The following is a 19,745-nucleotide window of genomic DNA, read 5'->3' as shown; positions in this document are numbered from 1 at the left end:
TTCAGTATGGTGTGAAGTAATGCTGGCCAGAAGAGGTGGGGAAGATGAGAAGCAAGCCAAAGTCATGTCCCAAGACACTGAGGCCAAAAGCTTTCAGTTCCACTCCAATTTTCTATGCAATGGAGCAGAGCTTCCCTGCTGCGGAACTGATTACAAACCTGCTGGCTATGTAAAGAGGAAACAGGATTTCTTTCCAGAGAGAGAACCATCTTGCAGCTCTAAATGGAGCTGGCAACATGGTAGCTTGCTGACCTTGCACAATGAGCCCAGGGAGGTTTCGGTCAGAGGGCCAGGAGACGGCTGCAAGCAAAGCTTCTGAGGCCTCCAAGGCCTGGCCAGCAGACCAGAGGCAGTGGGGCAAGGCCAGAGCTGGGAGAGGTACAGATGTGGAGGCACCCATCCCCAAGGCTTGCCTGGCCTCCACAATGTCCCCAGTGGGAGTCGTGAGGCTGATGATCTGTTGGCTAAGCAGCCCAGGGCAGGATACGTCAAACACCTCAATGCACTAGTCAGAAACACACACCAGGAACTCCTGTCTTTGGGAAGAGTAGCCCACAGAATTGTTTAAGAAGCAAACAACAAGGGAAAGCAGCACGCGTCTCCTGGTGCTACAGCCCAGGGTCCCACCAGCAGCAGGGCTGCAGTCTGCTCTGTCACCCATCTCTGAGACGACTGAGAACCAGCTAAGATCAGAACAGAGATAAGGAGGAGCTGCTGCCAGAAATGAGTTGCCCAAGGGTACCTTCCGGGCCTTAGCAGGAGGTCAGCTCTCTCTGGGTTCCGCACCTCACCCTCCAAAGCCATCCGCCAGTCTCTCTTCTACTCTTCCCCAGACACTGTGTACACTCAAGCTATGCAACAGCTCAGCCAGTTCACTATGCTTCCTGAATGTTTTTAAAGAAAAAAATGTGCAACATAATTACAGGCTCTGACCCCAAATAACTTTAACCCTGACAAGAGTACCCAAGACTTGCTGTGGGAAAACGTTTGCCCTGTGACTGCCCATGAACATAAAGTTTCCTTTCAGGAGCTGCACCAACCCCCAAACGCTACAAAAAAAGCAGCCCAGCTCACAGGCCAAACTCATAGACCAAGTGGATCACATGTATAGAGCCACAGGCTGAGATGTTCTGACGTGGGTAGAATCGGTGCTTTTCCTAACCATTCCCCATCATTCCTTGATCTACCTGAGATGTCCTGACATGAGGCGACACAGCTATGCATGCTAAGGGCAGACAAAGGATTTCAGACAAGGTTTATGTAGATTCTCTATAGGCTTGTGGAGACTTAATGTGTGGTCTGAGGACCTGCTCCGGCCAAGTCACCTTGGGTAACTGAAAGGATGCAGATTTCCAGACCTCATACCAGCCTCATCCATCAGAATCTCTTTGCAGGGAGCCTGGGAATCTACCATTAGAGGAATTCTTACACATGCTCACATTTAAGATCCACTATCTTACAACCAATTATAGGTCACTTATGTGCATCTGTTTACCCTGCTAAGCACAATACCTACAATTTATCTCATGTATTCCTCAAAACAATAAAGTGATTTACCACCTTTGTACTTCACTGCTTTCTCGTGTTTCACCTCCAAAGGTCAAATCCAAAGGTCTCTGGGCAAACTCTCATACAAATTGGCCAAATTGGGCAAACACCTGGTCACCAGAGCGAAAGTCTCTCCAACTCTCTTCCACCCACCTCTTCTGCTGCATGTCGATATTCCCCAGGATTTGGGCCTCCATTCTTCTCTCCATATGAATGCTTATTCGCCTCTGCTGCCCATTAGAATCACCTGGGGAGCTTTTAGAATTCCCAATGGCCAGGTTGCAACAAAGACAAATTACATCCAAATCTCCAGAGATGAGTCCCAGGCTCCTCCTGTGATTTCAATGGGCAGCTATGGTTGAGAACCACTGCCCGGGCCTCCAACAGCACTCACAGAGACCCAAGTCCACACTGGTAACCTCGTCTTCTCCAGAGTGGCAGACCTGTGCTTCCCACCACCTTGTAGTGTCTCCACCTGCATGTCTCGTGGGAACAACTCAGCAAGGACGAGCTGACACAGCTCCATATGCTACACCACGGATCTCCTCCTGTGGCACACAGTTTAGCCATCCCCCCGAGACCTAAAACAGAAACTCTGGAGACACCCAGACTCCTGCCTCCTCTGTCCGCTGTTGGCTACACGTTAGCCTCTTCACCCGCAAGAGAACATCTCCTCAAAACTGCCATGGAAGACTGCATTCTCCTCTACACTTCATCAGCATTTGACTGAATAGTCAATAATGACTCTGTTACAACATATTTCCAACAAAGTACACTCACTGCCACTAGCTTCGCACACTCCCTGGCACACTGCCACCTACCCCAACACCTGTCCTCCAGTCTGAGAAGCACAGCCTAGCCACCCCCTCCCCGGCAGCACGGCCAGATGGTCCATTCTCTTACACACCTCTGCCTTGGGACATTGGTGAGCCAAGTAAAGCTCAAATCACTGATAAAATACAGGATTATTTTACATAATACATTGACAAATACTTTTCAAAGTGATGATTATTTCAAGATATTTTAGGAAAAAACAATGCTATGGTTTCAGAATGTAATAAAGTTCCCATTTGAAATAAATACAGTTTTAAATAATTACACTTTTTCAAACAAAATGAACAGCAAGAAGGTGCACAAAAACAACAGGGGTGGTTTTAAACAACTGATTTCAGAACTCTGCCTCACTGGACTTGACAAGCCTTCGCCTGCCTTCCCCAAAGTTCTCTGCCCCACAGGCCCCTTTAGACTGCTGGCAGCCGCGCCAGCGTGCTTACTGTGGGCCGTCTACGCCGCCCCGCCTCTCAAGACACCAAGCCTCTAGAAGACAGGACTCTGCCTGCCCCACCCCAGAAACCCACCACCAGGAGCCTCCACTCCAACATCAGCGGTGACAGGCACTGGAACAGAGACCATGCAGGACAGGTGACATAATCCCGTCCTCCACTGGGGCAAGTGCTAAGCTCTGCAGGACAGGCAGCCAGAAGACAGATGTCAGACAAAACGCTCCGTCCCTACTCCACTCCCCGGAAGTGCCACTGCCCAGAGAAGCTTCCCTGATAGACAAGGCGTGCCTCCTGGGCCAAAGGCACTGTCCCCGGTCACCAAAGGTGGGCCACTGCCCTCCTTTAACACCTGCCGAACTTCCTGAGTAGCGCACATGCTGCACAGAGGTAAAAACTCAACAGCACCCTCAGTGGGAACACAAACAAGTTCTCCGGGGCCGTAAGGTCAAGTGATTCCTAGTACACTCTGTCTCATTTTAGGGAATGATTTTGTTCTGGCTCTTGATTCCAGAGTCAACAATATGTACAGACTAGAGAGTAGGAAATGGAGAAACTCTAAGCATTGTTTTATTACAGAGGCCACTCTGGCATAAACTAAATAATGAGTTTCCTTCCTACTTTAAAATCACAATTAATAAAATTCAGTTAACACAGAACTTTTTGGAAACACTCCTGTGAAATATTTATTGAAATAAAAAATGTACATACCCTTTGGCCCAGCAGTTCCCTTTCTAGGAATCCATCCTACAGAAGCACTCAGGCATGTGCCCTTGACGAGTGGCGCCAGGGTGTCCACAGCAGCACTGCTTGTAACGGTGAAAGACTGGAAATCACCTAAATGTCTGTTACTGGGGGGACTGGTCAAATACACTATGTCACATCCATACAGTGCAACACAATGCAATGCTAAAACTGAGTTAGCTCTATACGTACCAGTGCAGAATAATACCTAAAATATATTAAAATAATTCACATTGCAAATACACACAAAACATTAGGCACGCTACCAAGAAAAAAAACACATAAATATATTTGCTAAAAATAGCATAAATCGGGTCTGAAAAATATACAAGAGCTGGTAAAATGTTGCCCCCAGTAGAAGAACTGGGGATCAGGAGACAGAAGGAACTGAAAGGGTACTCACAGTCCTTTTAGTCCCTTCTGAACTGTATACCATTTATAGGTGTTACCTACTTAGATAACTTTTTAAAAGAAACACAGCTATAAGTTAAAGTAAAAAGCCTATTTTATTTTATTTTCTCAACCACTAATCATTTTCTACACCTGACCCACAAGTATAATAACAAAATATGCAGTTTGGAATCTGTTACAGTTTTAGTTGTGTCTGCCTGACAGTCTCAGCAGCACAGGAACTACCTCAAGTCCAACTTGATCTGCCTGGAAATGTGCCTCGAGTCCACCTAAAGAACAGGAGGCGCCAGTTCATATTTTCAAAGTGTTCACATTAGCCCATAGTAAACTTGAAAGTGTATCTGACAGGGAGATCAGATGAGCTTTGAAATCTACCTGTGGTGTTTACAAACCATGTGAAATAGGGTTTATTTTGCCTTTTCCTTTGTGGCAGCAGCAGGTGTCAAAGCATAGCTACTGGCTTCGCCCAGATGCCAGCTAGTTAACAAGGTTTAGTCCAGAATTCCCAAGCCCCTCAAATTTTGTCCATTTGGCAGAGAAAATGCACGTACACACAGACCACTCTAACCTCAGGAATCTCCTCTTTCTAAATATAGCAAGCCACTGCCCAGGCTCCAAGCTCACCCTCTGCAGCACTGTGTGCCTTCCAACCCAAGGTGAAATGAGCCAGATATAAACATGCCATGACAGCTTCTGGCACACACTGACAAGCTGTTTTCCTTACTATTTCCTCTGTTTCTCCACCCTGGGTTCCTACAAAAATGTGTAAGCCCCAGTGACTCTAATTTGTAAACACTCCTTTGGCCACTAATGTTGTTTTCTCACCCTAACAAATGTGATTTCCTTCTTGGTCCCTGAAATTCAAGGTTGAAATATCCCATTAGATTTGGGCAAAGCTCCATTCCATCACCCATTTTATCTGTAAGCACCTGCAGCTCAGAAAAGATACCAGACAAATCCAAGGACACAGCCAATTAATTGTAACATCTCTCTCTCTCTCTCTCTCTCTCTCACACACACACACACACACACACACACACAGACATACTTTTTTCTATCCCCTGCTTCTTTTAGAATTCATGTCAGTCCCTAACAGTAGGGCCTGTTCTGTTAGAAATGCTTCCAATTTAAGCAAAAGGTTAAAGCTTCAGAAACATAATCCAACCAACTCAGAAAGAGCACCAAATATCAACTGGCTACAGGGATGCAAAGGACCTAAACAACAGATCAACAGATGTCAAAGAGCTGGCAAAAATTGGAGTTTTGCAACAATTCCACCCAGAGGAATCTTTGAGGAATCTTCAAGGATTCAGGAAATCTTCTATCCCATGGAAACACTGGGACTCACGCACAAAGGTGGGTATGCAAGTGATCACCACAGCACCTCCTTTAATAGTGAAAAACCGTGACAATCCAAACATCCTTCAACAGAAGTCTGGGTAAATAAGCTACATTTCCACATAGCAGAACTCTCAGCAGTCATTAAAAAGAATGCATGCACTCATGTATAGGTACTGACAGGAAAGATCTCTGAAACATAGGATTAATTAGAAAAACAGAACAGAACAATTCATATAGTATAATCCCATGTATGAAAAAAACAAACATGCACAGAAAAAGAACAAGGAAAAAAGCACACCAACCTGCTGACAGTGGGTACGTTAGGAAAGGGGCTTTACTCTGTACATTTGCATAGTCCTGGATGCTCTTATAAGACTGTATTCAGGAACTATCTATGCATTTTTTGTCTTTGCACCATAAGATTAGGTCATCCATTCACACTGTTAATTATCCCCCCAACCCTAATCCTCCCCAAGTCTTCTTCATTTCAGAAAATAGCACCATCATTCACATAATTGCTCTAGGCAAAAATACTGGAATCATTCTTGACTTCTCTCTTTTTTTTTCCTTGCCCAAATCTAATCAAACAGCAAATCCTGTGGGCTCTACTTCCAAAAACACCCAGAATCCGACCACCATCTCTGATGCTGTCACTATAGTCCAGGTGCCTCTGCCTCTTACTTGGCCTATTAGAACAGCCTCCTAACTGTTCTCCCAGTCTCCATTCTTGCCCCACCACACCTATTCTCCACATAGTGGCCCCAGGATCTCTTAAAAACACAAGGAGGGCCATGGTACAGCCTCCCATGGTTGCCCATCACACCCAGAATGAAATGCAGAGTCCCTTCTGGGACTCAAGTCCCCCACAACCTGCCTCCTGGACTCCCTCCTTGCTCATTTGCCATCACTCTGCTTCAGCCACACCGCCCTCCCTGCTGGGCCGCAAACGCCCCACGCACTCTCCCCCCCAGGACTTCTGCACCTGTCCCTGCCATCCTAAAAGCCCTTACTCTAGTCTAGGGCTTAGCGGGCATGCTACGAGCAGAGAAGGGCTCTGTGTATGTTAATGAAAGCCTTCTTTTGATGGCCAAAAAACCCACATAATTTGAAACATACTGGATTATAATTTTAAAATTAAAACTAGGGTCAGTCAGAAATTGAAACCTAGAAAAACCACTTTGACTGTTAGCTCTATACGGGCTTCCCTCCCTTGGATAACTTTTAAAAATGCAATGGCCTTGACAGGATAACAGAGTCACCTTCATGGGTTGCTTTCCCCAATAGCTCAATGGTGGTAACGGTTCCTCCCAGACCCATTCTCATTTTGTCGATTCATGGGGTTTGTGATCATTAGCTTACTCTGACCAGAATTAGGACAAGCAGCCTGGGCCTCTGCCCAGAGGGACTGGCCTAACCAGAACAGAAACCTGAACCTCAGCTTCCTAAGAACCACCTTCCTAAGCCAGGGAGCCTGAAACTGACCAGTCAAACGCACCTGAGACTGAAGCAAATGGCAGCCAAAAGTCCCCAGATGAGGGCAAACAGAGAGTGGACTGAATGTTCTTCACTTAACTATCAAAATTTTATGAAACAAAGTAAAGGGGAAAAAATTGCAAGCCCAACAAAAAGATCTGAATACACATTTCAAAACAGAAAATGCACCAATGGGCACTATGCTCAACATCATTAGTCATCAGGAAAATACACATTGAAACCACAATGAGACACCACTTCACCCCCACTAGGATGGCTACCAATCAGACAGGCAACAGCGAGTGTTGGATATCATGCAGAACCTGGAATCCTAGTACTCTGCTGGGGGGAATTTTAAATGACGCTTCTGTAGTAGACAACAGTTTGACAGGGTTGTTGTTTTTTTAATGAACATATATTAACTATACAACCTAGCCATTCTACTCCTAGAAAGAAGTGAAATAAGAAATGAAAACATATGTCCACACAAAGACATGTATGCAGATGTTCATTGTAACATTATCCACAAGAGCCAAAAGCTAGAAACAACCCAAATGTCTATCAGCTGGTGAATGGATAAACAAAGCAGGGTTTATGAAATGGAATACTCTTTAGCAATAAAAAGAAACAAACCACTGATACGTGCTACAACACGGATGCACCTAAAAATATTATATCATGCTGTGTGAAAGAAGCCAGATGCAAAAGACCACATAGAGTATGATTCAAGTTAGCTTCAATTTTTAGAAAAGAAGAACCTATATATTTAGACTGTAACTCTTTGAAGTATTTCCTATGAGGATTCCCTGAAATTAGACTTACCTTATTTTTTGGACCATAAGATGCACCTAAGTTTTAGAGAAGGAAAATAGAAAAAAAGTTTGAAGCGAAAAATGTGGTAAAATATTTAATAACATAAATAACATAGTATTTCACCAATATAAATGTAAACAGAACTCAACAGCAGCATTAACAACCATTATTCCTCTCAAATTTGCAGGGTGGGCACGTCTTACAGTCCAAAAATAGGTAATTCACTGTCCCATTCATTCATCCATTTATTCAAACATTATTTACTTAGCACCAACCATGTGCCAGGAGCTCTACCAGGCCTGGGGAGGCAGTGGAAGGCAAGACACTCAGAAAAAGACTCTCATGGGGCTTACAAGAAGCTAGGGGAGGCAGACAAAAATATGCCGTCATGTAAGTTAGCAAAATAAACTGAAATGTAGATACATGCGTGAAGAAACTACGACTGGAGATATGGTTGACACTGACCAGCAGGGTAAGACAGGGGCGCAGCTGGACAGTTTTGGAAGGCCTGTCTGAGGACACCTTTAATGGAGGACGAAACGAAGAGCAGCAGCCAACTCTGAGAAGGAAGGTCTAGTGCTGCGTCTTTCAAGTGAAGGGAAGAACAAATGCAAATGCCCTGGGGCAGGAGTTTGCCCTTTCCAGGGAATAAAAGCAGTGATGGTGTTGCAGGAAGGTGCTGCAGCGGGAGGCTGTGCATATGATGAGCCGTATCTATCACTCCTGTGGTTCTGTTACATTACACAGCAAAAGGAATTCATCAGCTGACTTTTAGTTCATCAAAAAGGTGATTATCCAGGTGGGCCCAATAGAACCACAAGAGCCCTTTAAGATGAGGGAGTTTCCTCTGGCCCATGCAAAAGAGGAAATCAGAGACCAGAGTGAACATTCTGAAGGACTCTGGGGACTCTTGCTAACTTTGAAGATAGAGGAGCCCCATGAGAAGGAAGGCGGCTCCTGAAAAGCCATGACTGGTATAACTCAGTTGGTTGAGCATCATTCCACAAAATGAAAGGTCACCAGTTTGATCTCAGTCCGGATACACACCTGGGTTCTGGGTTCAGTCCCCAGTAGGAACATAAACAAGAGGCAACCAATCAATGTTTCTCTCTCATATCGGTGTTTCTCTCCCTCTCTTTCTCCTTCCCTTCTTCTCTCCCTCTAAAAACAAATAAATAAAATCTTTAAAAATTTTTTAAAAAAACAGACAGTGGTCCCTGCTGACATCCAGCAAGAAAAGAGGAACCTTTGACTAGGAGCAAAGAAATGAATCCTGTAGACAACTGCAACAATCTGGGTGTAAGATTCTCCTCCTTATAAAAGCTAACAGCCTCTTGAGAACCAAGAGCAGAGAATTCAGTCCCTCCATGCCTGGATTTCTGAGCTGTAGAGCAGGGAGTAATAAACCATGTCGTTTCACGCTTCAAAAAAGAAAAATAAATAAGTAAGTAGGTAAGTAAGTAAATAAAGGTTGTCTGAGGCTTAAGGTGAGGATGGAGAGTGCCTATTTGGGGTGACACACGTGTTCTAAGACTGGACTGGGATAATGTTTGCAGAACTCTGTAAAACTACCAAATTATACACTAAAAACTTTTGAAATAATTCAATAAAGCTTTTCTAAAAACTCCCTGAAAATATGCTGATCTGAAACAAATGGCCATTTTGAAAGGAATAACCATAAACATAATCTTTTTAATCCTCAACAGAGGATACGTTTATTGATTCTACAGAAAGAAAGTGAGTGAGACAAACAGAGACATGGATGTGAGAAAGAAGCATCAATTGGCTGCCTCCTGCACACACCCCAACCAGGGACCAAACCCACAACCCAGGCACGTACCCTGATCAGGAATGGAACCTACAACCTTTTGGTGGACGGCACCACACTCCAGCCAACTAAGCTACCAGGCCAGGGCAAACATAGTGTTCTTGAGAGAGACGCCTATTGATAAATCAGTCTTACCAATTCAGAGTGTTAGTGATCATTCTGAAGGGGAAAAAAGAAAAGATAGAGAGAAAAAAATATATACCTTTTTAATAAGTTTAAATGAGAAAGAACAGTCTTTCTTCATGATAGGTGTTGGTAATTAAAACTCAACAAATAAGATACTCAACCATAAAAAGGAATGAAATTTTGACATGTGCTATACATGAATGAACCTTGAAAACATTAGGCTAAATGAAATAAATCAGACACAAAACGACAAGTCCTAGATTATTCCACTAATAGGAGGTACTCAGAGCAGTCAAATTCATGGAGAAGGAAAGTAATATAGAGGTTTACCAGACACTAGCAGGACGGAATAATGGGGAGTTACTGTTTAATGGGTACAAAGTTTCAGTTTGGTATGATAAAAATGTTCTGGAAAGAGATAGTATTAGTGGTAAAGTTTGTGTTGCGTATTTTACCACAGGGGGGAATAAAACCACTAAGCATAAGGAAACTCAAATAACCAAATTAAAAAATGAGCAAAAGAGCTAAACAGACACCTCACCAAAGATGATAATCAGGTGGCAAATAAGCACATTAAAAACATGTTCGACATCCTGTTATTAGAAAATTACAAATATAAAAAGCAATGGGATACCACCCTGCCTGCCATTAGAATGGAGAATCTAACCATAGACAACACCAAAGGTGGCTGAGGATGTGCAACAGGGACTCTTGGTCACATTTGGTGAGAATGTAAAACATAAAACAGTATGGCCACTTTGTAGGACACACTGGAGGTTTCTTACAAAATTAGACATACTTTTACCATATGACCCAGCAATCGTGCTCCTTGGTATACACCCAAAGGAGCTGAAAACTCATGTTCACACATGAACCTGCACAGAAATGTTTATATCAGCTTTATTCATAATTGCTAAAACTTGGAAGCAACTAAGATGTCCCTTCAACAGATGAATGAATACATTCACGTGGTAGACAATGGAAAATTGGTCAGTGATAAAAAGAAATGAGCGATCAAGTCACAAAACATATGGGGAAAACTTAAATGCATATTGCTAAATGAAAGAAGCCAATCTGAAAAGGCTACCTACCATGTGATTCCAACTATGACATTCTGGCAAACGTCACAGCAATGTCAAGGCAAAACTAGGGAAACAGCAAAACGATCCGCGGTTGCCAAGGATTGAGTACAGGAGATGAATAAGTGAAATATGGAGATTTTAAGACAGTGTAATGGCCAATAAATGTTATTATGCATTTGTCCTAACCCATTAAATGTACAACACAAAAAGACAACCTTAATGTGATTTATGGATTTGATTTTAGTTAATAACATGATATCACCATTGCAATAAACAGACCTCACTACTTCAAGATGTTAATAATGGGAAGAAATAGATGTGAGAGGCTATATGGAAACTCTATACTTCCCACTCAATTGTCCTGGAAACCTATAAACCGTTCTAAAAATAAAGTCTATTAATTGTTTTTTTAAAGGGGGAGGAGGGGAGCTTAACACTCAATCACTGGGTTGAGAACTACAGATTAGATCCAGTTTATTCAATCTAAAAGAGCAGAATGAATTAAATGAAAGGACTTTTGTTAAAAGCCAATATTATATAAAAACTATAAAATCTTTGTTTGCATTTAATTTGCTTTTGTTTATATTTGTATGAGTAATACTTCAAATGTCAGTATTGCAAATTAATCACCTTTTACAAATAATTAGGAAATCCTTTTTCTTCCTCTTTTATTTGCAAGGTGTTAAAGAAAAATAAAGGAACTGAGAAAAATATTTTGCTATCTAACTCCACACCCCTTTGTTCCACTAGGACTTTATGAGTAATCTCCTCCTAAACAAAACAACTTGGTATCGAACACCCTTTGAGAGTTTATGCCATTCAAGAAGGGTTCGTCTCACTACTGCAAAAAGCCTGTATCAAATCCTTAAAAAGTACAAAAAAGATGGCATGCTTTAAAGCATGCAACACTTGATGTCAGTATTTTTACTCTTGTTTTAATGAGCAAAGAGGATAAACCATTGATCTTACCAAATCAGACCCAGGAGTAGGTTTTGGCCTCCCTGCTTGGTGTTTTTTTGCCCAGTTAAAATATAATCACTTCCAGTTAAAATACAAATAAATTGTGGGAATATAATGTACAGCATGATGACTAGAGTTAATACTGTAGTGAATATCTGAAAGTTGCTAAGAGAATAAACCTTAAAAAAGTCTCCCCATAAGAAAAAATTTTAATTTTAGTCACAGACTTAACTAGACTTAAGCATGCTGATGACCTCACAATACATACAAATATCAAGTCACTGTGTTGTACACTGAACCTAACGTGCCAATTACATCACAATAAATTTTTAATAAAGAAATTAATACTGTAAAAGAGAAACTCAATATATTGTTTTTACGAAGCCACGAGATCATCAGAAACCCTCATTTGCCCCTGCAGCCTTCTATTCTTTAATCCTATGATGGAGAGAGAAACAACTTCAGAGCAAAATACAAAGTATCAGCTATTCCTTGCTACTCAGGTCAGCAGACTCTGAAAAACAACTGAGGTAGGACAATATTCTCAGTTATTCTAGCACCAGCTGCACGTTTCTCCTTTCTAAGGTCTAGATCTACATAGAATTTGCATCTGCACTGCCAGTGTGCTTACTGAAGCACCAAAGAATCATGTTCAAGGAAAGGCTGGGTAGCCCACTGACAGGTTCAAAACTTGCTTGTACAACTTCCTAGCTGTGTGACCTTAGACAAGTTACCACAACTCTAAATTGCAGAAAAATAAGTATTCATCTCAACGTATGGTGTAAAGACTAATGAGACAATGTGCACACTTAGCATACAGTGGAACACTTGGTAAGTACTCAATGAACAAGTTTGCTGGCATTCTTACTAGACTACTTTCTGTTAAATTCACTGCGGTTGTCTTGGTGATGTGATACAGGTCAGAGATCTCAGAATTATTAACTGCCAAGAATGCAATGAAAAAGGTTGTGCCATCTCCAAAACACCTCATGAAAACTATGGTCTCAAACAGTCACTTTGTTTTGCTTTAAAAAAAAGCATCATACAGAATACCTACTCAAGAGTACAGCCTGATTCAGCATCACACGCCCTGCCCCAACATGACTAAACGCTCACTGAGAGAAGAGGCTAGATTCTTAGTCTTGTTTTGGTAATCTCTTTTGCATCCATCAAACTAGAATGAATCCATTTCCCTCTCCTGAAGTGGAAAGACAATGGCATTCCTGGGCTTTTCCGGGCCTTGGAACACAGTTCAGTCTTCAGGACCTCACCTCTACTTAAATCCCCCTGAAGAAGAGAAAGCAACTTATGGAATTCCAACCAAGAACTCTGTGCCTACAGCTGGTCACTGCCATCTAGGAGAAAACTATTTAAATTGTGCTTCTGATGTCCAGAATAGGCCAATCTATAGAGATAGAAATTGCATTAGAGGTTGACTAGGGATTGGGGAGGAGAAGCTGGGAAACAATGGGGAGTGACAAGTGGGAATGGGAATGGGGTTTCTTTTGAGGGTGATGAAAATGTTCTAAGATTGGCTGTGGTGATAAGTGCAACTAACACTGTGAATGCACTAAAAACCACTGAAATGTGTGCTTTAAATGGGTGAGAACCATATGGTAAGGTGAATTATATCTTAATAAAGTTGATATTTTAAAGTTTGCATTTCTGCCTCACTTTAAACTATCAATATAAGGATACCTCATTCTGCCTCAAAGAGTATAGTCAAGTTTAAGGAGCATATCCTCAGCAACAAGTTCATAAACCAACTGTCAAAACAGAAACACAGTTCCTGAAAACTCTCAACATCCCTCAAAATCAACAGCCTGATTCACTTTCTGTTCTATGAAACCACATTTGTTTCGCCACTGACTCCATGAGACAGCCAGACGCGAAGTCCAATGCATTCCGCAAGCTTTTCCTACCAGGCAGAGAGAGGCGGCCATCCCAGCCACTGAGGCAGGGAATTAATCTAGCCAGATCGAAAATTTAAACTGCCAGAATGTTATTAGAAACAGCAAGATGTTAGGAGACCTACTTATATATTTTTCTTTTTAACTTATGATGGGTTGTTTTTTTTTTTGCATAACCACGACTTTTATACAAACATTACCAGGATTCTTCCCACCAGTAGTTAACACATACACAACTGTTTAAGTTACCAACGACTGGCATGAAGGAAGCAAGGGCCTAAGGCCTTACACCCAAACCAAAAAGTATCCTTCTGCTTTTAAGTGACTTTTTGTCCAAGTCTTGACAACCCTGAATGCTAAAAGATGATACAATTCTACATTTAATTGAGCAGTGCTATGCACCAGCTGGAACTACTGTATTTGCTTTTCATACAGTTTTGTTTCAATCTCACAATCACCCTAGGAGGTGAGTGTGGCTATTCCCATGTTGCACAGGAGGAGCTCAGACTTGGTGACTTGCCCAGTCACCCGGTGTGTGATGGGGTTAAGATGTGAAGCCAGGAAGAATTCCTGAAACTCTTAATTCTATAAGTCTAAAATTCATCTCCACCCTCTATTGCTTCTACATGGAAAAAAGAGAGAGAGAGAGAGACTTAAACACAAAATCGTTTTCACTGAGACGATGGTTAATCGGGTCAGGGAAAGGGTCCTCAGTGAGTAAGTACCCAGAGAAAAGGCCTGGACAAATCAGCACAGAAAAAATGACTGGGAGTCTCAAAAGCACTAATGCACATCAAATGAGAACTACCTCCAAAATCAGAATATTTAAAAGGATAGGTCCAAAATTACTTTATTGCTTAACTTCTATGTGTCCAGACCAGAAGTATGGAGTCCAGGGGAAGCCTTCAGGGGTTCATTTTTATAGAGTCCATGGTATTTATCAGATTCTCAAGGGGACACAAGAAACAAGTGACCTAGAGGATGGTTTTGCTTCAGGATTAAGTGCACAGGCTTTGGAATCAGACAAGTTGGGTTTAAATGTAGGTAATTTTTAAATATACTTAATTTCTGTGTCACTTTGGGCAGGCTACTGACCTCTCTGATCTTCAGTTTCCTTACTCATAAAGTAGAAGTAGCAATGATGTAGATGAACTTTGACAACCCCTGGAAGCCAGTTTTATTGCCTCATATTAACACAAAAATAAAACCTAAATCCAACTATAAATACTAATTATAAAATAAAGCCATAAGATTTTTAGAGCTGAATGAGATTATAAATCATCTAAACCACTGTTACTTATATAATTATGTATTTATTTTTTAAAACACTGGCTTTACATTTACAGTATTGATAAGTATCATCCAAAAAGAAATAATACACAAATACTAATATAGTTATAGTATACAATATAGTAAGCACCTAATTATAACAGAATTTGCCTAAAGCCCGGGAAACAGTCATCTATCAACTTCACTTTCTTTAAGTGGTCACATGACCTGTTCGAATAGTCCTTATTGGTAGAAGAAAACGTATAGAGCTGGATGTACAAAGATTAGCACACCTAGTTCCAAATAAGGCTTTCTCCCACGTCAGAGGGCTCATCCATTCCATTAGACAACTTCAATAACTCTTAAACCCTATTACTGCACTGTTTCCTCCTCCCCAAAGAATTCTTACCCCCCCCAAAAAAAAACTGCAGCAGGCAAATAAATTGCCAGTCACACGCATGCACCCTCTTCAGATTCAAGGCTGAGATACAAAATGTGAATCCAATTTCCAGAAGGCTTGGTCCATAGGATGCACTCTGGGCAAGCGGGATGAGGCCAGATTAAGAGCTCTGCATCAGCAATAATTCCATCTCCGGTTCAAACCACCTGGGTTCAAAACTAAGCCCTGCTGCTAGTGTGGCTCTGGGCTAGCAATTCCCCCAGGCCTGTCTTCTCATTTGTAGAAAGAATAACAGCACATGAGATAATGTATAGGAAGCAGTGACTGGCATGGACTAAGTCCCTGTGGCCCCAGGGGCAGAATATTCACTGCAACATCCTCCATGTCCACAGCAGAACTCAGCACGCAGCAAGCACAGCACTGAAATGTTCACTGAATATAGCAGAGAGGCCCAATTAAAGCAACCCTGAGAGTCAGTCAAAATTCCTGGTCCTAATCTATAAATGGGCTCCTAATTTACTTCAAACCAGAGGTCGAGTATTCCCTGAACCCAGAATGCCCCTCATGACTGACAAAGGAAGAATCTGTGCGCATGCTTCAGGTCAGTCTCCAGCCTCTGAGGAGCCTCATCACATCACAGTTTATTTCACCCTGAAAGATTGGCACCTGCTGCCCTGGGGTTCCATTGTCTCCCTCTCTATTTTTAAAAAGAACAGGCTCACAAATGACAGCTCAGGCACTTGACTTCTGTAAGTCTCCTTTAAACAGGCCTGGAGGAAATTCACAGCTAGGCCCTTACTCTGCCAACAGCAACCTTTCTGAGTTGAAAGGTGTCACCTATAAAGAAATCCATCACAGAGTCATGAAAAGGGAAGTAAAAGACAGTTCCACTCTCTGTCTTCACATTTTTCCTGATTCTCAAAACTAAAAGATGGACTGAATTATCTTTAAAAGGAAGGACTGAAAAGCACCAAAAAGGATCTCACAACCCAAGGTGCTCATCCCCAGAGCACTCTTGCTGGGCTGGAAGGAGAAACTCTCTGGCTCTGCAAAAGTCAGGGGAAGATCGTACACAGAATGCAAATTTCACTTTTTCCCTACCCCCCAAAAAAACAAGCAAAAATGGTTTTTACAAGAGCTTGCAGAATGTTTAAAGGATGAGTTTAAACTTCTCTTTTCTGATCGAGGGCCGAGGGCATTTCTTCTCAGCCGTTTCAGTGTTCAAGGATAGCGGGAGAGGTAAAAAGGAGAGCAAGGGAGCGGGAGAGGGGGACTCAGGATATGTACGTTCTATTTTTAAACCCTCGCCTACGGTTTAGAGTAAAGGAACACTCTGATTCTGTAGTCCCACCCCTATCACCTTCTGCTAGACACATGAATCAGGACCTGCAGACGTACATGGTCCTGATTCTAGATGTGGGGGTTACTGACTGCCAGTACTTAAAGAATCCAGAGCTAAGCCACCACTCCACCCAGCCTTTCTCCTGAGCCTTTTGGGAAACCCGGCGGCCCCGAGCCGGCTGAAGCTGCGTGCAAGAAGCGAAGCAGTCACAAGCCGCCTTTTCCTGAGGAGAGGCAGCGCCCCCTTGGCAGGGCACGCTCCATTCCCACGGCTGGGCACCCAAGGGCGAGCCACTCTTCCCCAAGGGAGCCAGAGTCGTAGCCGCGAAATGGGGTCTCCCAACAGGCTGCAGCGCCTCCGGCACTACAGCCCCACTTCCGGGACACCTGCGTGCGGCTCACACCCACCGGTGGTGCCCTAGAGCAGCATTCGGGCTCCGTCAACTCCCAGCATTCCAGAACGCAAACGACTGGGCGAGGGGTCTCCTTCCCCATCGGGTTGTTGCTGGCTCGCCCATTTTACGTGGCCTTCCCGCCTCATACAAGCATCTACGCCCATCTCAGAGCCCCAGGGAAAGAAAACCAGCCGGGCGCACGGACACCCAGAGCTGAGCGCCGCCCGACGGCCCCTCCCCGCCCGGCTCCGGGGCACTCACTTTTGAGAGCGCTGATGAGGGACTTCCCGTCCTTGATGAGCTCCTTGATGAATTTGTTGGTCTTGTCCAGCTCCGCTTCGTGCGACTTGAGCGTCTCTCGGAAGTGCGGGCTGTCGAGGCAGCAGTCACTGAATTCAAGAGCGGGGAGCCCCATCGCGTCCAAGGCGCCCAGCCGGGGGGCGCACCTTCCCCGGGGCCCGAGCGGCCCGCAGCCCCGAGCACGCACGCGGTGGGACCCCTACGGGCACCCCGACGGCCGCCGGCTCCACAGGTGTGGCGCTGGCTAGCCCTCCGCTCGGTGTCCGCCTGCGCGCACGACTCCCGAACCCAGCCGGGTACCAGCTACTACGGCGCGCTACGGGACTGCAGGAGAGCGGGAAGCACAGCGGCGAACCTGCAGCGGCGCCGGGAAGCGAGAGAGCTGCCGAGCGAACGCGGCCACCGCCTCCCCGCCTCCTTGGCTCGTTAGCTCTCCAGCAGCCTCGAGCGCCCTCTCACAGCAGCCTCGGCCGCCCCGCCGGCGTCCGGGCTGCTCGAACCTGCTAGCGATGACCTAATCCCACTTGGACCAATCAGCTCACCCGTTTCAGCCCGACCCCCCCGGGCTCCAGAGGATGCCCGGCCCTTCCGCGGCCTTGACCCAATCAGTGGGGCCTGGAGGAGGGGCCTAAAACAGAGGGCGGGCCATCTCACCACCAAGCTCCGCAGCATAAGCACCGCCCCCTCCCGCCCGCGCGGCGTTGCAGACCCCAAGACTTGCGGGTCATCGCTGCAATGCATGGGCCCCCGCCACCCCGTATCTTGCCCGCCTGCTAGCAGTCCGGGCCCAAGCCGGAGATAGTGCGTCTGCAAGTCTGGGGAGCGGAGGAACCTAGAGGTGCCGAGTACAAAAAAAAACGTGAATTAGCGCTGCAGTTCCCAGTCCGCCCTGCACTGCTAGTTAATCGAGTTTGCATTCAGAATGCAGCCTTGACCCAGGAGAACCTCTAGTGCACCGAGCAACTAGGACCTTCTTCCAGTTCGGCAGAAAATATTTGCATCTTAAAATTACCAGTTCTTGCCTGCAGTCTTCCTGCCCCCTACAGTCCGTCCCAGTCACAGCTCCTCCTGCTCAAAACCCGCCCACTGCTGCCCCCAGCCGAAGGATCTAACATCCTTAGAATTTCAGCCGCCTGTTGTTTTCTTGCTCGGCATCTAACACAATTTTACATAATTACGCCCACTGCCTGTCGTCCTTGGCTACACGGTGAACTTCACTAGGGAAGGGCCACCACGGTTTCCGGTGAGCTGCGGCATCCCCAACACCTAGAACAGCGGCTAGCATTTAATAACAGATGGTTAACGCTTACCATGTGCTACGTGTGCTATGGTCACTGATAAATACTTGTGGAATAATGAATGGGTCCTTTCAGGTGTCCCTCTGCAGCGCCCCACCCAGTGCCTTGCCTTGTTGCTCCTGTGTTCCACCATAGAAATCAATTCAGGTCACTCACTGCGTCTGTCGGACTGGATTCCACAGTGTGTGTCTACTGCTGAACTGTGGACTCCTAGTGAACAGGTGCTGTCCTTGAATGAATTCGTATATCAAGGAATTAGCAGCCCTCCAATTAAGCGGTTTTTGCTTGTTTTGTATTTGTTTTTTTAAATAAAGCTGTTATGTGCAGGCACTAGGCTAGAGCAAGAAACAACAAGCAATAGCAAAATGCTTGATAAGTTAGGATAGGAGCAGGCCAGGGCTCTTGGGAACATGAAGGAGCTGCTAATTCAGGGGCTTGAGAAAGTAGTTGATTTATTACATACATAAATGAATGAACATGATCTATTTGCTGGTTGTATCTACACATTTAGACTTGATAGGAGGCATGGGTTCTAACCTCAGCTCTGCCACGTGCTGGCTATGTGAACTGGGACAGTCAATCTCTCTAAGCCTCAAGCTTTTTAAATGTAAAATGGGATGATAATAGTACCTACCTCACAAAGCTGTTGTGAAAATTAAATAAGATGCACATACAATGCTTATTTAAACCAGGGTCTGCACTACAATAACTGTTCCCCTCAAAAATACATTAGCTAAATTAAATGGTTACTAACCCTGTTGTTGGAAAATGAACTTTAACGAACTACATTTTTATAATCTTTTCTTTCATCTAGCTGATGTTAGATAAAATTGTTAAAGGACTGATTTTTCAAATTAATACTGTAAATTATAAAGGTAGGTGCTCACATGAAGATAGAACTAGAGGTAAGTCTGCTCCTTCAGAGAAGCCAGGAGGAAACCGAGAGCATGGGGGTTCTAGGAACTGAAATGTAGGTTCAATTCAGGACTCTAAAAAGAAAAAGATTTGCTGGTTACTTTGGAGACATCAGAATCTAACTCTTCAGAGAGGCTTCCCTGCATTCCCAATGTAAGTAGTTACCCCTCTTAGTCTCCATTGTTATTCTATCTCAGACCACTGATTGTTTCCTTCAATGCAGGCACAACTATTTTAAGTTACTTTGTTTGTTTGTTTGTTTGTGACCCCACACACACATTGTCTCCCTCTCCCCGACCCCAGTCCACTAG

At 44.1% G+C, this 19,745-nt stretch overlaps 1 protein-coding gene across 4 annotated transcripts in view; it reads right to left on the bottom strand.

Annotated features, from left to right (window-relative positions):
• The window catches only part of ARHGAP26 (Rho GTPase activating protein 26), a 420,536-nt gene extending 401,057 nt beyond the window's left edge, over positions 1-19,479 (bottom strand). For 3 of the 4 annotated variants that reach the window (XM_037062987.1, XM_037062996.1, XM_037063003.1), the window contains exon 1: positions 17,183-17,336. In XM_037062987.1, coding sequence (XP_036918882.1) covers positions 17,183-17,336 — 154 coding nt within the window. Of the gene's footprint in view, positions 1-17,182; positions 18,054-19,406 lie in introns of those variants that run through there. The other variant, XM_037062978.1, reaches the window with a different exon arrangement.
• Between the last annotated feature and the right edge of the window lie 266 nt (positions 19,480-19,745).

The sequence above is a fragment of the Sturnira hondurensis genome, unplaced genomic scaffold, assembly GCF_014824575.4.
Source record: "Sturnira hondurensis isolate 20B ecotype Veracruz unplaced genomic scaffold, ASM1482457v3 Scaffold0001120, whole genome shotgun sequence".
Classification (NCBI taxonomy): domain Eukaryota; kingdom Metazoa; phylum Chordata; class Mammalia; order Chiroptera; family Phyllostomidae; genus Sturnira; species Sturnira hondurensis.
The sequence above is the reverse complement of the archived record's forward strand: the minus strand, read 5'-3'. Positions and strand labels throughout refer to the sequence as shown.